Source organism: Callospermophilus lateralis, chromosome 16 (assembly GCF_048772815.1).
Source record: "Callospermophilus lateralis isolate mCalLat2 chromosome 16, mCalLat2.hap1, whole genome shotgun sequence".
Classification (NCBI taxonomy): Eukaryota; Metazoa; Chordata; class Mammalia; order Rodentia; family Sciuridae; genus Callospermophilus; species Callospermophilus lateralis.
This window is the reverse complement of record NC_135320.1, coordinates 11,037,874-11,052,657: the sequence shown is the minus strand read 5'-3', so window position 1 is coordinate 11,052,657 and position 14,784 is coordinate 11,037,874. Positions and strand designations below refer to the sequence as shown.

General features: G+C 33.3%; 1 protein-coding gene across 1 annotated transcript in view; it reads right to left on the bottom strand.

Annotated features, from left to right (window-relative positions):
- Positions 1-12,188: 12,188 nt before the first annotated feature.
- Positions 12,189-14,784, bottom strand: part of LOC143382352 (mannosyl-oligosaccharide 1,2-alpha-mannosidase IA-like) — a 173,343-nt gene continuing 170,747 nt past the window's right edge. The window contains exons 6-7 of the mRNA XM_076836396.1: positions 12,929-13,111; positions 12,189-12,266 (exon numbers count right to left, since the gene is read on the bottom strand). Of these exons, the coding sequence (XP_076692511.1) occupies positions 12,189-12,266; positions 12,929-13,111 (261 nt within the window). The remainder of the gene's footprint in view (positions 12,267-12,928; positions 13,112-14,784) is intronic.

The following is a 14,784-nucleotide window of genomic DNA, read 5'->3' as shown; positions in this document are numbered from 1 at the left end:
TGGGTTGTGTTTTTTTTTTCTTATTTTTAAGTTATAGGGATTCTTCACATATTGTCGATATTGATCTGTTAACAGATATAAAATTTTCAAATATTTTCTTCCATTTTGTGTTCTGGACCAAGTCTCCAATTCACCAATCCCTGTTCAGGTTTTCCAAACCAGTATTTGTTGGTCCATGAAGAAGCTTGGAGAACTGCTATTTTATTCTTCTAGTGACCAAATCTAGCTGTCTCATCACTTATTGCATTAATCAGCTTTCTGCCACTATAACAAAATACTTGAAATAATTAACTTATAAAAAAAAAGTTTGCTTTGGATTATGGCTTTACAGTTTCCAATTCATGATCAGGCAAACTCACTTCTTTGGGATTTGATGGGGGTGCTGGATGGGAATGGCAGGGAGAAACTACTTATCACATGATCAGGAAGCCAAAGTGTATCAGGAAGTGGTTGGGTCCCACAATCACCTCCAAAGGCACACCTCCAATGGCCTAAGGACCTCTCATGAAGCCTCATGTCCTAAAGGTTATATCACCTACCAACAGTGCCACCATGGGGACCAAGACTTTAACACTGGCCTTTGTGGGACATTCAGCATCCAAACTACTACACTACCGTACCATCTTCAAAGGTAATAAGTATTCTAAGTTTTTCTTTCCATATGTACATATATATAACATGTGTGTACATATGCACAAACATATATGTATTTTTCATGTTCAGAGACTCCTTCCTTGCTACACCAGGAGTTTTTCATTGTGTTTCTCAATCTCAAAATGCAAATGAAAAATGCTGAGAACAGGAAACAAAATGACAAACTGCACTAATCCCTTCTGGGCATGGGAAACAGGTTCTAAAACCTCTAAAATGTAATACACTTAATTAACAAATTAATTTATTGTTTTGCAAAACTATTAAGTTGGAATTATGCAACTTGCAATGAAGATATAAAAGTCCATTTTATGTCTTCAATATTTTATGTCTTTAAGAAAAAAGAATGCTCACTCAAAACCATGAAGTAGTTTCTTAAAAATATGTGGGTGCCCAGAGTGCCCCCAGAATCACTTTAGGATCCTGATCTCATCACTTTCTAATGGAGTTAGTCAGTGAGAATGAATGAGCTCAGGATGCTATGTGCAAAGCCAATAACTTTGCAGACAGTGAATGGCTTTGAGAACTACAAAACAAAGTGACAATACTATTTTCATTTATCTTTACAAAAGAAACATATCCTTTTCAAATGAATGTTCCTTTCAATATTAAGGAAAACAAAAACAAAGCTATCAGAACATATTCAAATGACACATAGATTTGTAATTTCCATATATTTGTACATTTGCAATAATATTTGTTAATCATAGCTTCAGAATATGTATCATGGAATTTCTAGAGTAGATTTTTAAATGCATATGAGTTCCTTTGTTTTTCTTTGTCTAAAAATCACATTTCTGGTTAACACCAACCTGTTTTTTTCCAGTTATTAAATATTCTACCTTTTGTGCAGAAACTTTTTTCTTGTCCATGCCTCATGAATATAGTCTTATACTTAATAGTGTTTATTTTATAAGACTATAGTAAGCTCAGATGCTTGTAAACAAAATAATCATACTTGAACAACTGGGAAGTGTGATTTAAAGTCATAAAACCAGTATCAGTAAGAAATTTAAGCAGGTAATAAGAAAAATCTAATATTCAATTACCTTTACAGGAAAAATGGGTTTTATTTTTTTGAAAGCATTATTGTAAGAACATTGGCTAAGGAAATGTTTCCTATGGGTCCTGAAAATTAAAAACAGTGTATCCAGATTTTTCATGTGTCCAATTTGCATAAAGCATTTCTTTTGCTAATCTCCACCCACTAAAGCACGAAATTCTACTAACATAAAAGAAATTAGGTAGCCTTATCTTGTTCAATGTCTAAAGGCCAGATTTCTAGCTAATGCGAAAAACAGCAGGAGTAAAACAAGAGCCATAAAACTGCTCTTGCAACAAATGGGCCACTGTATGTGTGATCAGAGCCTACTCGGAGTAATGCACATCACATGGGCTCTATTACTTTGCCTGCTACTAGAAGCATCCTAAGAGAAAATTCACTTACATTTGGCTGTAAACATGACTTTAAAAAGGTTTTTTTTTTCCTCTTCCTTCCTTTCCCATTTTCTCCCCTTTCCTCCCCTCCCCTCCTCTCCTATCATCTCCTCTCTCTTTTCTTTTATCATTTTTTCCTATAAAAACTGGGGTACTACTTATGTCTTGGGGGAAAAAAACAATTCCAAACTCTGACAGGACTAGCCTGCTGTTTCTTTGAAACCCCACTCCTATGGAACCCTTCATTCCTTTTAAGTCCTGCATTAGATACAACCTGTGATGAGGTGATTCTCTTTTAATTCTCAGGACCCACAGAACCACAGTATATACCAAACCAAATAGTTGGTGCAGAAACATTTGTCTCACCATCTTAAAAAGTTTCCTAGTTTGTAGATCCAAAAGACAATTTCATGCTTTGAGATTCGGTGGCAAAAAAAAAAAGAAAAAAGTTTTACGATCATTTCATAAAAGTCTACATTAAAGCAGAAATAATCAAACACAGCTTTCTAGAAAGATAAGCAGAAGGAGGCATTTAGAAGGAAGAAGTGAACCCAAGAACAGACATGATGCATGAAAGGGTGCAACAGGGTGTTATTGTAGATTCTGCAACCAGACTTCATATCTCAGGTCCTTGTATTAGACTTGTGACCTTGAGAAAGTATCTTAACCTATTTTTGCTTTAGTTTATCTATTAAACACATGGGATAATGGATGTACCACCTTCCTAAAATGGTTGTAAGATTGAAGAACTTAGATTAGAAAAGCTCCCATAACATAATCTCTTTTAAACAAGTATTAGCTTTTATTATTATTTTCTCTAAGATTTAAATGTAGTTCGAAAGAGGCAGCAATAAAACCCAGAAGAGTGTCCCTCTCTGAGACTTTATTGGGTCTAAGACATTGTAGTCATCTTTCAACAGCCATTATCAAATCTATTTGATGTTATTTAGGATATAACTTTAACAAAGTTACAGCCAATTACTAAGTTAATTGAAAAGCTTTTATAAAACAACTGTAATAAGATCTCATTGCCATAAACTTCATATATTCAAAGTGTACAATGTAAGTTTTTAAATGTGTGTGTGTGTGTGTGTGTGTGTGTGTGTGTGTATATATATATATATATACACACACACATATATTTTTATATATGCAGTAATTCCCAAAATCAAGATAATGAATCTATCTACCATTCTTAACCTATGCCTTTTTAAATTCCTTTCTACAATACCCCTCCCTGCCTTTCCCACCCCCATTATCACAGGGCAAGTACTGATCTAACTTGAGTTGCCATAGGTCAGTTTGCATTTTCTAGTTTATACAAATGCAGTCATAAAATTGTCAGTATTTCTCCTAACTGCTTCAACTTAGAATAAGGATTTTGAGATTTATCTATTATTACCAAATAATATTTTATTGTATGGGTACACCACATTTGGATCACCCATGTCTTAGACATTTTTTGTTGCTATAACTGGAAAATTAATAAAGAATAGACATTTATTTGGTTTATAATTCTGAAGACTGAGAGTTCCAAGTGCAGGGCACTGGCATCTGCTCAGCATCAGGTGAGGGCCTTCTTGCTCATAGGCAAGAGCATCAGAGAACTGCACCTCAATATTCCATTAACACATGAATTTCAGGATTAGGTTTCTGACACATGAATTTTTGGTAAACACATTGAAACTATTGTATCCCTTCATCCGTTCAGGGGTAGCTGGGTTTTTTTTTTCTTTCCAGTTTTTAACCATTTCAAATAAACCTGCTATAGAATTTCTTGTACAAGTTTTTGTGTGAACATATTTTCATTGCTCTCAGGTAATTCCCTAGGCATGGAATGTCTATATCATATAACAGGTATATTTTGAACTGCTTTAGAAACTGTCAGCTAGTTTATTTTCTGTTTATTAAAATGGGGCAATTATATTCCACACATGTATAATTATGTCAAAATAAACCTCACTATTATGTAGAACTATAAAGTACTAGCAAAAATATTTTTAGAAAAGGAAGAAACTTCCAGCTATTTTTTTAAAATGATAACATTCCCTTACATTACTATTGGCACTGCCAGAGTTCCAGTTTCTTGATATCCTTATCCACAACTGTTAATGGTTAATTTTAGTCATTCTAAAAGAGATGTGGTAGCACCTAATTATGGCTGTAATTTGCATTTCCCTGAAAACCAATAACATTTATTTAGCATATTTTATAAATTTATTTGTAATATATGTATCTTATTTATAAAAGTGTTTATTCAAAACTTTTACCCATTTTTTTAGTTTTAAAGTCCTCTATACTTTTGATACAAATATTTCACCACATGTACAATTTTCAAATATCTTCTCAGTCTGTGGATTACCATACATTATCTTAGCACTCTTTTTGGTTTTGTTTTGTTCTGTTTTGAGGCATACAAGTGCTTACATTTAATGAAATTGAATTTATTAATCGATTCTTTCGTGTTTTTGATGTTGTATCTATGAAGTCTTGCCCAATCAAAAATACAAAGATTCTTTAAGGATTTGTTCTAGAAATTTTAAAGTCTTGGGTTTACATTGAGATTTATGTCTATTTTCTGTTAACTTTTTAGGTCTGGTGTGAGGTTGATTTTTAAAATTTACATAAATATGCCTAATAATCACAAAACCATTTTTCAAAACATTATCATCTCTTCATTGATTTTTTTTTTTTTGTGGTGCTGCTGGGGATTGAACCCAGGGCCTTGTACATGCAAAGCAAGCACTCTACCAACTAAGCTATATCCTCAGTCCCTTCATAGCATTTTTGAAAATCAACTTTCAATACTTATGCTTCCAGGCTCTCTCTTTGGTTCCCCTAATTCATTTGTATATCTTGGTGTTAACACCACATGTTCTTAATCACTGTAGCTTATCTTGAAGTTATTAGGTACTGTGAGTTTTCCAAATTTTCTATTTTTCAAAATTGCTTTACCTATTTTCATTTCATGTTAATTTTACTTTCGATTTGTTATTTGTTACTGACTAATACATCTGGTGGTATTTAACTAACTCAAATCTATAAATCAGCTTAAGGAATATTATGGTTGAGGTATGAGACATTCCTCCCAAAGCTTGTGTGTGAGACCATGCAAGAAAGTTTAGAGGTGAAATCATTGGGCTATGAGAGCCTTAACCTAATCAGTGCATTAATCCACTTAAATGGATTAACTGGATGGTAACTGTAGACAGGCAGGGTGGGCTGGAGGAGGTGGGTCACTGTGGGTGTGGCATTGGGGTTTACATTTTGACCCTGGTGAGTGGAGCTCTCTCTTTCTGCTTCCTGATTGTCATGTCCTGAGCTGCCTTCCTCCACTACACTCGTCTGCCTTGATGTTCTGCTTCACCCTGGCCCCAGAGCGATGACATAGGCCATGGGTGGACTGAGACCTCTGAACCTGTGAGAAGCTATATAAACTTTCTCCTCTACATTGTTACTGTCAGGTCTTTTGGTCACAGCAGTGGAAAAGCTAAAGCAAGGGAGGATAGTCATCGTGAGTGGTGAATCTTCTACAGCATGAACACAGCGTGCATCTTGTTTAGTTTCTCTCAGTTATACTTTGTAGCTTTGAATGCATGGGTCTCTTACTTCTTTTATCAGACATATCACTAACCATTTCATATTAAAATATTATAAAGATAATTGTTTCTTTTTTAATAGCCAATTGTTTTCTAGTACACATAAGTACAGTTTATTTCAACATATGACCCTAGTATCCTGTCACGAATAAATTATCTGTTAGTTCTAATAACTTTAGTTTTGTAAATCCCATCATATTTCTATATAAAATAATCTTGTCATCTACAAATAAAGACAGTTTTACCTTTTCCTTTCCAATGTGGCTGTTTTTCTTTTCCTTCTTTACTTCATCTCTTCTCCTTCTTTCCTTTGCTTAATTGAGTTGACTAAGTACATCAGTACAATGTTGAATATACATGCTAAGAGTAAATATCTTTGTTTTGTTACTGATCACACGGAAATAGCACTTTCCTTCACCATTAAGAATGTTTCTAGATGTATTTGTTTTTGTAAATATCTTTAATCAGGTCAAAACAATTTCTTTCTACGTGTAGTCTGCTGAACTTTCTTTTTTAAAACAATGGAGATATATAAATATATAATCAGTGAATTAAAACACTTGAATGGTTAACAGGGTAGTTAGGTAAGAGGTGGAGTGTGATTGAAGAAATGGGTTATTGAAGTGTATATATATAGATATAGATATAGATATAGATATAGATATAGATATTGACATATATAGATATATATATTTATATAGTGTGTGTTAAAGAAATAGAATTACGTTAATTGACATTTTAAAATTTCACCCCACATTTTATATATTGTTGAATTCACTTTACTATAATTTTATTTATGTTCATGAGATTTATGGGCTTGCAGTTTTCCTATATCTTTATTGGAATTGAATATATATATATAATACCAGCCATATAGAATAAGTTGGTAGGAACTTGCTTCTCTTCAATTCGAGAAGATATATACTGGAAGCATTTATGTGAAATTGGTACCAATATTTGTCTTAAATGTTTGGTAGGATTCACCAGTGAAGCTTTCTAAGACACTGAGTTTTCTTTGTGGAAAGGATTTTACTTTGTCAATATCATTAATAGACATGGGGCTATCCTGGTTACTTCTTTCTTTATGAGAAAGTCTGTTGAATTTATGTTCTAAAGAACATGTCTATTTCATAAAAATCATCTAAACTATTATCATGACAATTTTCATAATCATTACTTGTTTTAGTCAGATTTTTTTTACAAGAATCTTGAGAGAGAGAGAGAGAGAGAGAGAGAGAGAGAGAGAGAGAGAGAGAGAATTTTTAATATTTATTTTTTAGTTCTCGGCGGACACAACATCTTTGTTTGTATGTGGTGCCGAGGATCGAACCCGGGCCGCACGCATGCCAGGCGAGCGCGCTACCGCTTGAGCCACATCCCCAGCCCTGTTTTAGTCAGCTTTTTAAAAATTTTATTTTATTTTATTTTTGCTGATGTCACTAAAAGACCCAACAAGAGCAATTTTGGAGGAAGGTGTATTTATTCTGAGCTCATGGTTTCAGAGGTCAAAGTCCATAGACTTTTGTGGAAGGGTGTGGTGGAGGAAAGCAGCTCAGAATAGGCACCAAGAAACAGAGTGAGAGCTCTTCTCTCCAACGACAAAATATATACCCCAAAGGTACACCTCAATAACCCATTTCCTTCAATTGTACCCTACCTCCTACCTAACTACCCAGTTAACCATTCAAGTGTTTTAATTCACTAATTTTAATTCACTAATTAGGTTGATCATTTAATCCCCAAACTTTCTTACATGGTCTCACATATGAACTTTTAGGGGATATCTAACATCTAAACCATAACATTACTTATCATTTTAGTAGCTATAGAATATATTGTTATATAGCTATAGAATATAAAGTTACCTGTCTTTTGCTAATACTCTTTAGCAAGGTAATCTTTCCTTCCTCTTTTTCTAATTTCTCTGGCTAAAGGTTTATCACTTTTATTGATCTCAAATGGCCAGCTATTACTGGTTTCAATGATTTTTAAAAAATATTTTTCTATTTTTATTCTCTTAATTTCTACTCTGTTCTTCCTTATTTTTTCTATTATACTCACTTTCAATTTCATTTCTCTTTTTTACTGGTGTATAAGATGAAAAAAAATGCTTTTAATTGATTTGAAATATTTCTTCTATTTTAATATAGATTTTACAAATTTCCCACTAAGTAGTGATCAGCACAGTTCACTGGCTTGTATGCGATGTTTTTATTTTCATTCAGGTAAAAAATGCTTTTTAATTTCCGTTTTGATTTCTTCCTTGACCAATGGGCTGTTTGGAAGTGTGCTGTTTGGTTTCTAAGTACTTGGGAATTTTCCAGAGAGCTTTCTGCTATTGATTTCTAACTTAATTTCATTGTGGGCAGAGTACTTACTTCACATAACTTGAATCCTTTCATTGACACTTGTTTTATGGCACAGAATATTAACTAGCTTGAAAAATGTTCTGTGCACATCTAAAAAGAATAAATTATGCCATAATGAAATGATGTGTTCTAGAATTTCTAAATCTAGTTCAAAGGAAATATTGCTCAGGTTTTCTATAATACCACTGATTTTTGTTTGTTTACTCATTTTGTCCACTAATGAGAGAAGAGTGTTGAAATCTTATAGTTGTGAATTTTAAAATTTCTCCTGAAAGTTTATTCAGCTGTACTTCACTTATTTTGAAGCTCTGTCATTAGTTACATGAACATTATTAGCATTATTATATCTTTTTAATGAATTAACCTTTTGAACAGTAGGTAATTTTCTCTTTTATTTCTTGAAGTTTTATTCTATCCTGAAGTCTGGTTTGTTTGGTATTACCACATTTACAGTATATTTTCTTTGATAATGGTAGCAGAACACATCTTATGTCACCTATTTAACCCTTTTGTATCTATATTTAAAATTCACTTATTGTCGGTAGTAAATATTTGGGTTTTGCATTTTTCTTATTTCTGCCTTTTACTTGGGTATTAAGACCATTTACTTTCATTGTGATTACCAGTATTGTTAGGTTTAAAATTTATCTTGCTGTGACTTTCCAAATTGTTCCATTTGTTGTTCATTTCTCTTCCATTATTTTAACTGATTCTTTTACCTCTCCTTTCTGAGTTTATAGGCCATAGCTCTTATACCATTTACCCTAGTAATTGCAGTGAATTTTCTAATATACAATTGGGGTTGATCATCTTTTTTTCTATAAGGGGCCAGATAATGATTTTAGGTGTCACAGTCCATGTGTTGATCTTTGTTATATATGTTTTTACTTTAATTTCTTTAAATGTAAAAACATTTGTCTTGCCAGTCATACAAAAACATGTCCATGGGCTAGATTGACATATTAGCTATACTTTACTACCCTGTGATTTACACCTCAACCAAGTCTACCTTTAGCTAATGTTGAACCCCTCACAGTATCTGCTTTACAAAACCAGACTTTCATTTCCTCCCTCTGACTTTTGTGATATTTTTGTCATAGAATTTATTTTTATAAAAACTATAAGCCCCATAAAACCTTATTACTTTTGTTTAAATAATTATCTTTAAAATGAATTGAAATTATAGATGAAAAAAATAATACTCATTATCTGTGCCACTCCTTCTCTGATAAAGATCTAGATTTCTGACTGGTATTATTTTCCTTCTACCTGATCAATTTCTTTAATATTTCTGATATTGAAGAACTGCTGATGGTAAATTCTTCCTTGTAGCACAAGTTTGCTGGTGAAAAATTGTTTTACTTTTGTATACCTGAAAAAAATCTCTATTTGCCATTGATTTCAAAGAAAATTTTGCTGATCATAGAATTCTAGGTTGAAGCTTTTCATTCCTATTTTCAAATGTGTTTTGTTCATGCTTGAAAAGAATGTATATTCTGCTATTTTGAATGGAATATTATTAAATATTGATTATATTAAGTTGGTTTATGATACTGAGTTCTATATTCTTGCTGATTTTATGTATGGTTGTTTTTTTCCCATTGTTGACAGAAGGATACTAAGGTCTCTAACCATCACTATGAACTTACCCTTTTATTATTTCAGTCTGTGCTTCACTATCTTGCAGCACTGTTGCTTGGATACATACCCATTTAAGATTGCACTGTCTTTTGTTGGATTGACCCTTTCATCATTATATAATGTCCCACTCTTTCCCTAATAATTTTCTTTGCTCTGAAGTCTACTTTATCTAATGAAGTCAGTCTTGCTTTATCTTTTTAAGTTCATATTACAAGGTATACCTTTTTCTATCCTTTTATTTTCAACCTACATGTATCATTATATTTGTAGTGACTTTCTTGTAGATAGCATCTAGTTGGGTCATATTCTTTTTATCCAGTCTGCCAATTTCTATTTTTTAATTGGTGCATTTCAACCATCTCCATTTCATGTAACAATTGAAAAACTAAGGATCTAGCCTAATATCTTATTTCTTATTTTCTGTTATCGTTTCTGCTTATTCTTTCTCTAATTTCTCTTGTTCTTCTGTGAATTACATGACCCTTTTTAGGATTTCATTTTACCTGTAGTGTTTATTATTATCTCTTTGTATAGTTATTATTGCTGTCATTCAAACTACTTTCCCATTTATAATGCCTTTTATCTTTCTGGTGCTATTTTATTTTTATTAGTTTTCAGATATTTCAGTATGCTTCTTGCTATGCATTTGTTTTAAATACTTTTGTTTAATATTCACTTTTTTTCTTCAATCTGTAGGTTGATTTATTACCAAAACAGGAGATTTCAGGCCATTGTTTCTTTAAATATGTTTTCTGTGTCACCCTTTTTTGTTTCATTCTGCAATTCTAGGGATTACAGGAATGTTAGATATTTTCCTATGGTCACACATATTCTTGAGACTCGGATCAATTGTTTAGTCTATTATTTTTCTGCTATTCAAATCTGGCAATTTCAATCGTTCTGGCTTTCAGTATATTGACTCTTTCATCTTCATTTTACTGTTGAATTCATATACTAAGTTTTAAAATTTTAGTTGTATTTTTGTTTGTTTTAAATTTTTTTCTGTTAGTACGTTGTAGTTATCCATAATTTTGAGGTTGTTTTGACATGTACATAAGTGCATACAACATAATTTGCTCCATTTCAGTCCCCATACTTTGCTCCATTTCTCTCATTCTCCCTCCCTGGTCTTCTTCCTCTACCCTATTTGTCTTCCTTCTATTAATTTGTTTTTTAATTGGTGCACTATAGTTAAACATAAAAGTGGAATTCACTGATATATTCATACATGTACCCAGCACAGTGTGGTCAATTTTATTCCACAGTTCCTTTGCTTTCCCATTCCTCCCTTCACTCTCTCCATCCTCTTTCTCTACTCCATTGTAATCCCTTCTCTTTTCATGAGATTTCCCCCTTTTTAAAAAAATTCCTTATTTTTCTCTAGGTTCTGTATATGAAAGAAAATATTGGATCCTTGACTTCTAGGTTTGATTTTTTTTCACGTAGTGTTCTATCCATTTACCAACAAAGGATATAATTTCATTATTCTTCTGCTTAATTAATACTCAATTTTTTTTGTGTGTATACACATACACACACATATGGCAATTGTGAATTGTGCAGCTTAAACATTGGTATGCATGTATCATTATAGTATGCTCATGTTAGTTCTTTTGCATAAATACCAAGAAGTGGGGGTATTGCTGAATCACATGGTGTTTCTATTGCTAGTCTTTCAAGGAATCTCTACATTGCATTCCAAAGTGGTCGTATTAATTTGCAGCCCCACCAACAGTGTATAAGTCTGCCTTTCACCCACATCATCACCAGCATTCACTGTCATTTGTATTTTTGGTGGCTGCCATTCTAACATGAGTGCAATGAAATTTCAGTATTGTTTTGATTTTCGTTTCCCTGTTTGCTAATGGTATTGAACATCTTTTCATATATTTGTTATTCATCCATTTATTGACTGAGTTATTTGGGTTTTGGGCATTGAATTTTGTTGAGTTCTATATATAATCTGGATATTAATCTCCTGTTGGAAGAGTAGCCACCAAAGGTTTTTCTCCCATTCTGTAGAATCTCTCTTCATACTCTGTTTCCTTTGCTGTGCAGAAGCTTTTTAATTTGAAGTCTTCGCACTTACTGATGATTGGTTTTATTTTTTGAACTTTAGGAGTCATTAAGGACTGTGTCAATGTGTTAAAATACGACCCGATGTTTTCTTCTAGCAGTTATGATGTTTTGGTCTAATTCATAGGACCTTGGGTCTCTTTGAGTTGATTTTTCGTGCAGGGTAAAAGAGAGGGATCTAGGTTCATTTTTCTACATAAGGATATCCAGTGGTCTCAGCACCATTTGCTAAAAAGGCTGTTTTTTCTCTAAAGTATGTTTTTGGTCCCTTTGTCAAGGATCAGATGACTGTATCTGTATGGATTTTTCTCAGTGTCTTCCATGCCATTTTAGTTGTGTTTTTAAGGAATAAATTTTCCATTTGGCTCATCTTCATATAAAATGTCCCTGCTGACGATTTCACCTTCCTTGGACATCATTTTGTTCTTGCCAGTGGTGGTACCTCACTACAGCTTGGCCAGGAAGGAAGTTGAGGTTCTTCACTGAGCCTTTGCTAGGGATGAAGAACAGAATTGTCATGAGAGTGGTACATCAGTTTTTTGTGATGTGTAATCGTTATTGTCTAAAAGTTTGTCAGCCAGGACTGGAGTAAGAGTCCAGGGATAATTATGTCCTCTTCAGAGTCACCATAATAAGACTTTTCAATCTCAGTCCTGGGAACAGGTCACATTTTGGGGACACTGGGTACCATTCCCTCTAAACCTTTTAGTTGCTTCTTTCCCCCAATCTCATGTTCTTTATTTATGTATGAGTGTTGATCAAAACTATTGAATATTTGAGGGAGACTAGGCAGATTATCATATTGCTCTCACTCTACAGCTCCCTCCTCTTCCAACTCTGTCCTGTTAATTTCAGCTGCCCTTTCCCTTCTTTCTCATGAAAAACTCTCGCTCCATCTGCTCAACTCAGGAAATAAGTTTGGCTTCCCCTGTCTTCTCTCTCCTTGTGCCACAGCCATTCAAGTAAGTAAATATGGGCATCATAAAGACATTCCTTTTTTATCCCACCTTTCAAACATCCCTATGATCAGAGCTGGGTGCAAAGTGTATTGAAGACTGTTGTTTCATAAATCTTGTCTCTCTCTCTTTTTGCAAACTGTTTCAGCCACTACTTAATAAAGCAAACCCTACTGAGGTGTGTAGGAGCAAACCTTACCTCTACTGGCGGTAGCCATCCAATATAAAAGTGTTTTAGATGTATATGACTAGTTTGGGAGACTCCAACACCCAAACCTTCAGGAAGTAAACACAAGGCAAACATCAAGTAGAAGTGGTCCATGAATATTCCAAGGAAAAACTTGTGAAACCATGTGGACTCCTCCTCTGTGTTTTGCAGATGCTGAGGGAAGAGTGAGGCTATGTTAATGGTAGGGGTTATGTAAATAGCATGTCATAATAATTTAAGCCATTAATGCCATTAACACCATTGGTCCTTTGATGTTGGAGCCATTTTTATCACATTTTACATGTTAGTCTAAATATTTAGCAGTGAAAGTGAACTTAGAGAATATTTAACACATCAACTTCCCTTTCCATTACAACCATTTACTACTGAGTGAAAGGAGTCCTGAACCCATGAATACATCCAATGTTAAACAGCTATTTAGGGACCACACAGGATTCAGAATCTGTCATGTTACCTTTCATTCCACATACTGTCTAATATGCCACATTAATAGGAATTCTAAGTCAATTTCATTTCCAGTCTTAAATATGTCTTGTCCAGAATCATAGTAGAAGCTCTAGTTAATTCAGTGCCTACAGGTGCTTTGTAGGTGTTGCTGTTACTTTTACCACAAATCTGATGAAACAGATTATCAAAGCTGAGGGTGTCTTAAAATTACATTTCAGGGATTTAAACCTACATCTGACTAATTTCAAAGTCTGCGTTCTTTCCATAACATGCTATATTAACCTTGCATTGTTCCTACTTACATTGTTTTTATTTTATTCACTTTAATAGATGATATACTTCTTGAGTACATAAACAATTTTATTTTCTCCTATTACAAAGAGCATAGTATAAGAGGTTTCTAAATAGACTAATAATAATTAAAATTATTGTTTGTAAAATTGCTTTAATTTCTATTTTTAAAGGTGATAATATTATACTATAGACCAATTGATTTGTTCAAGGTCATGCAGTATATTAACAGTAGGACTTACCTCTGCAGTCCTCAGATACCTAATTCTTGAAATGGATTTTGAAGCTTTTGTTTTATATTCATTAACAAAAGAAATAAAATGAGGAATTTGACAATTCTCTCTGATGAAAACACAGGACAAGCATTAGAGTATAATGAACAAAGATAATTACTATTAAAGAATATCACTCTTCTTGGAGTGACATGGAGATTATATCTGAAAATCAATCAACAACCATAAACTGTTCAATGGAATAATCTGAAAGCTTGCTTGAACCAAATTCTTCTTGTGGGGTAATCTGTTAGTCCTGTTATTTCTCCTTATGGGATTTTCACAAAGGACAACACTAGAGTTATTTTGAAGCAACTGTTTAATTAAGGATGTATTCTTTTAAAACAGGACAATAAGTGGAAATATTTTAAATAAATTCTATTGAAATAATGGATTCTAATTTGCATCAGTATTGTATACATTTTTCTTCCAATTGTGTTTTTGTAAAGTATAACTGACTTGACATTAACCCACACTGCCCTCATGAATTCTTCAAACCAATCAAGTAGGCTAGTAACTGGTTCACAACTGGTATGTGGATGAGAGGCTGATTTGTAGTATTTTCTGTTTTTTGTTTGTTTGTTTTGGTGTAAATAATCCACCTTGGTCAATTTCAAGATCCTGGCCCAATGTCAACATTTTCACAAAATTCCTGAAACTAAAACAATTGTCCCTCAAAAGCCTCTTCAACAGCAAGAGAAACTCTTACCTGACCCATAATAAAAGAAATAACAGTAGTCCTTTTCTGAAGGTGTCATGGACATAAAGTGGTATGATATTAACTCTCTGTTCTACACAGGCCTAATGTTTGACTGG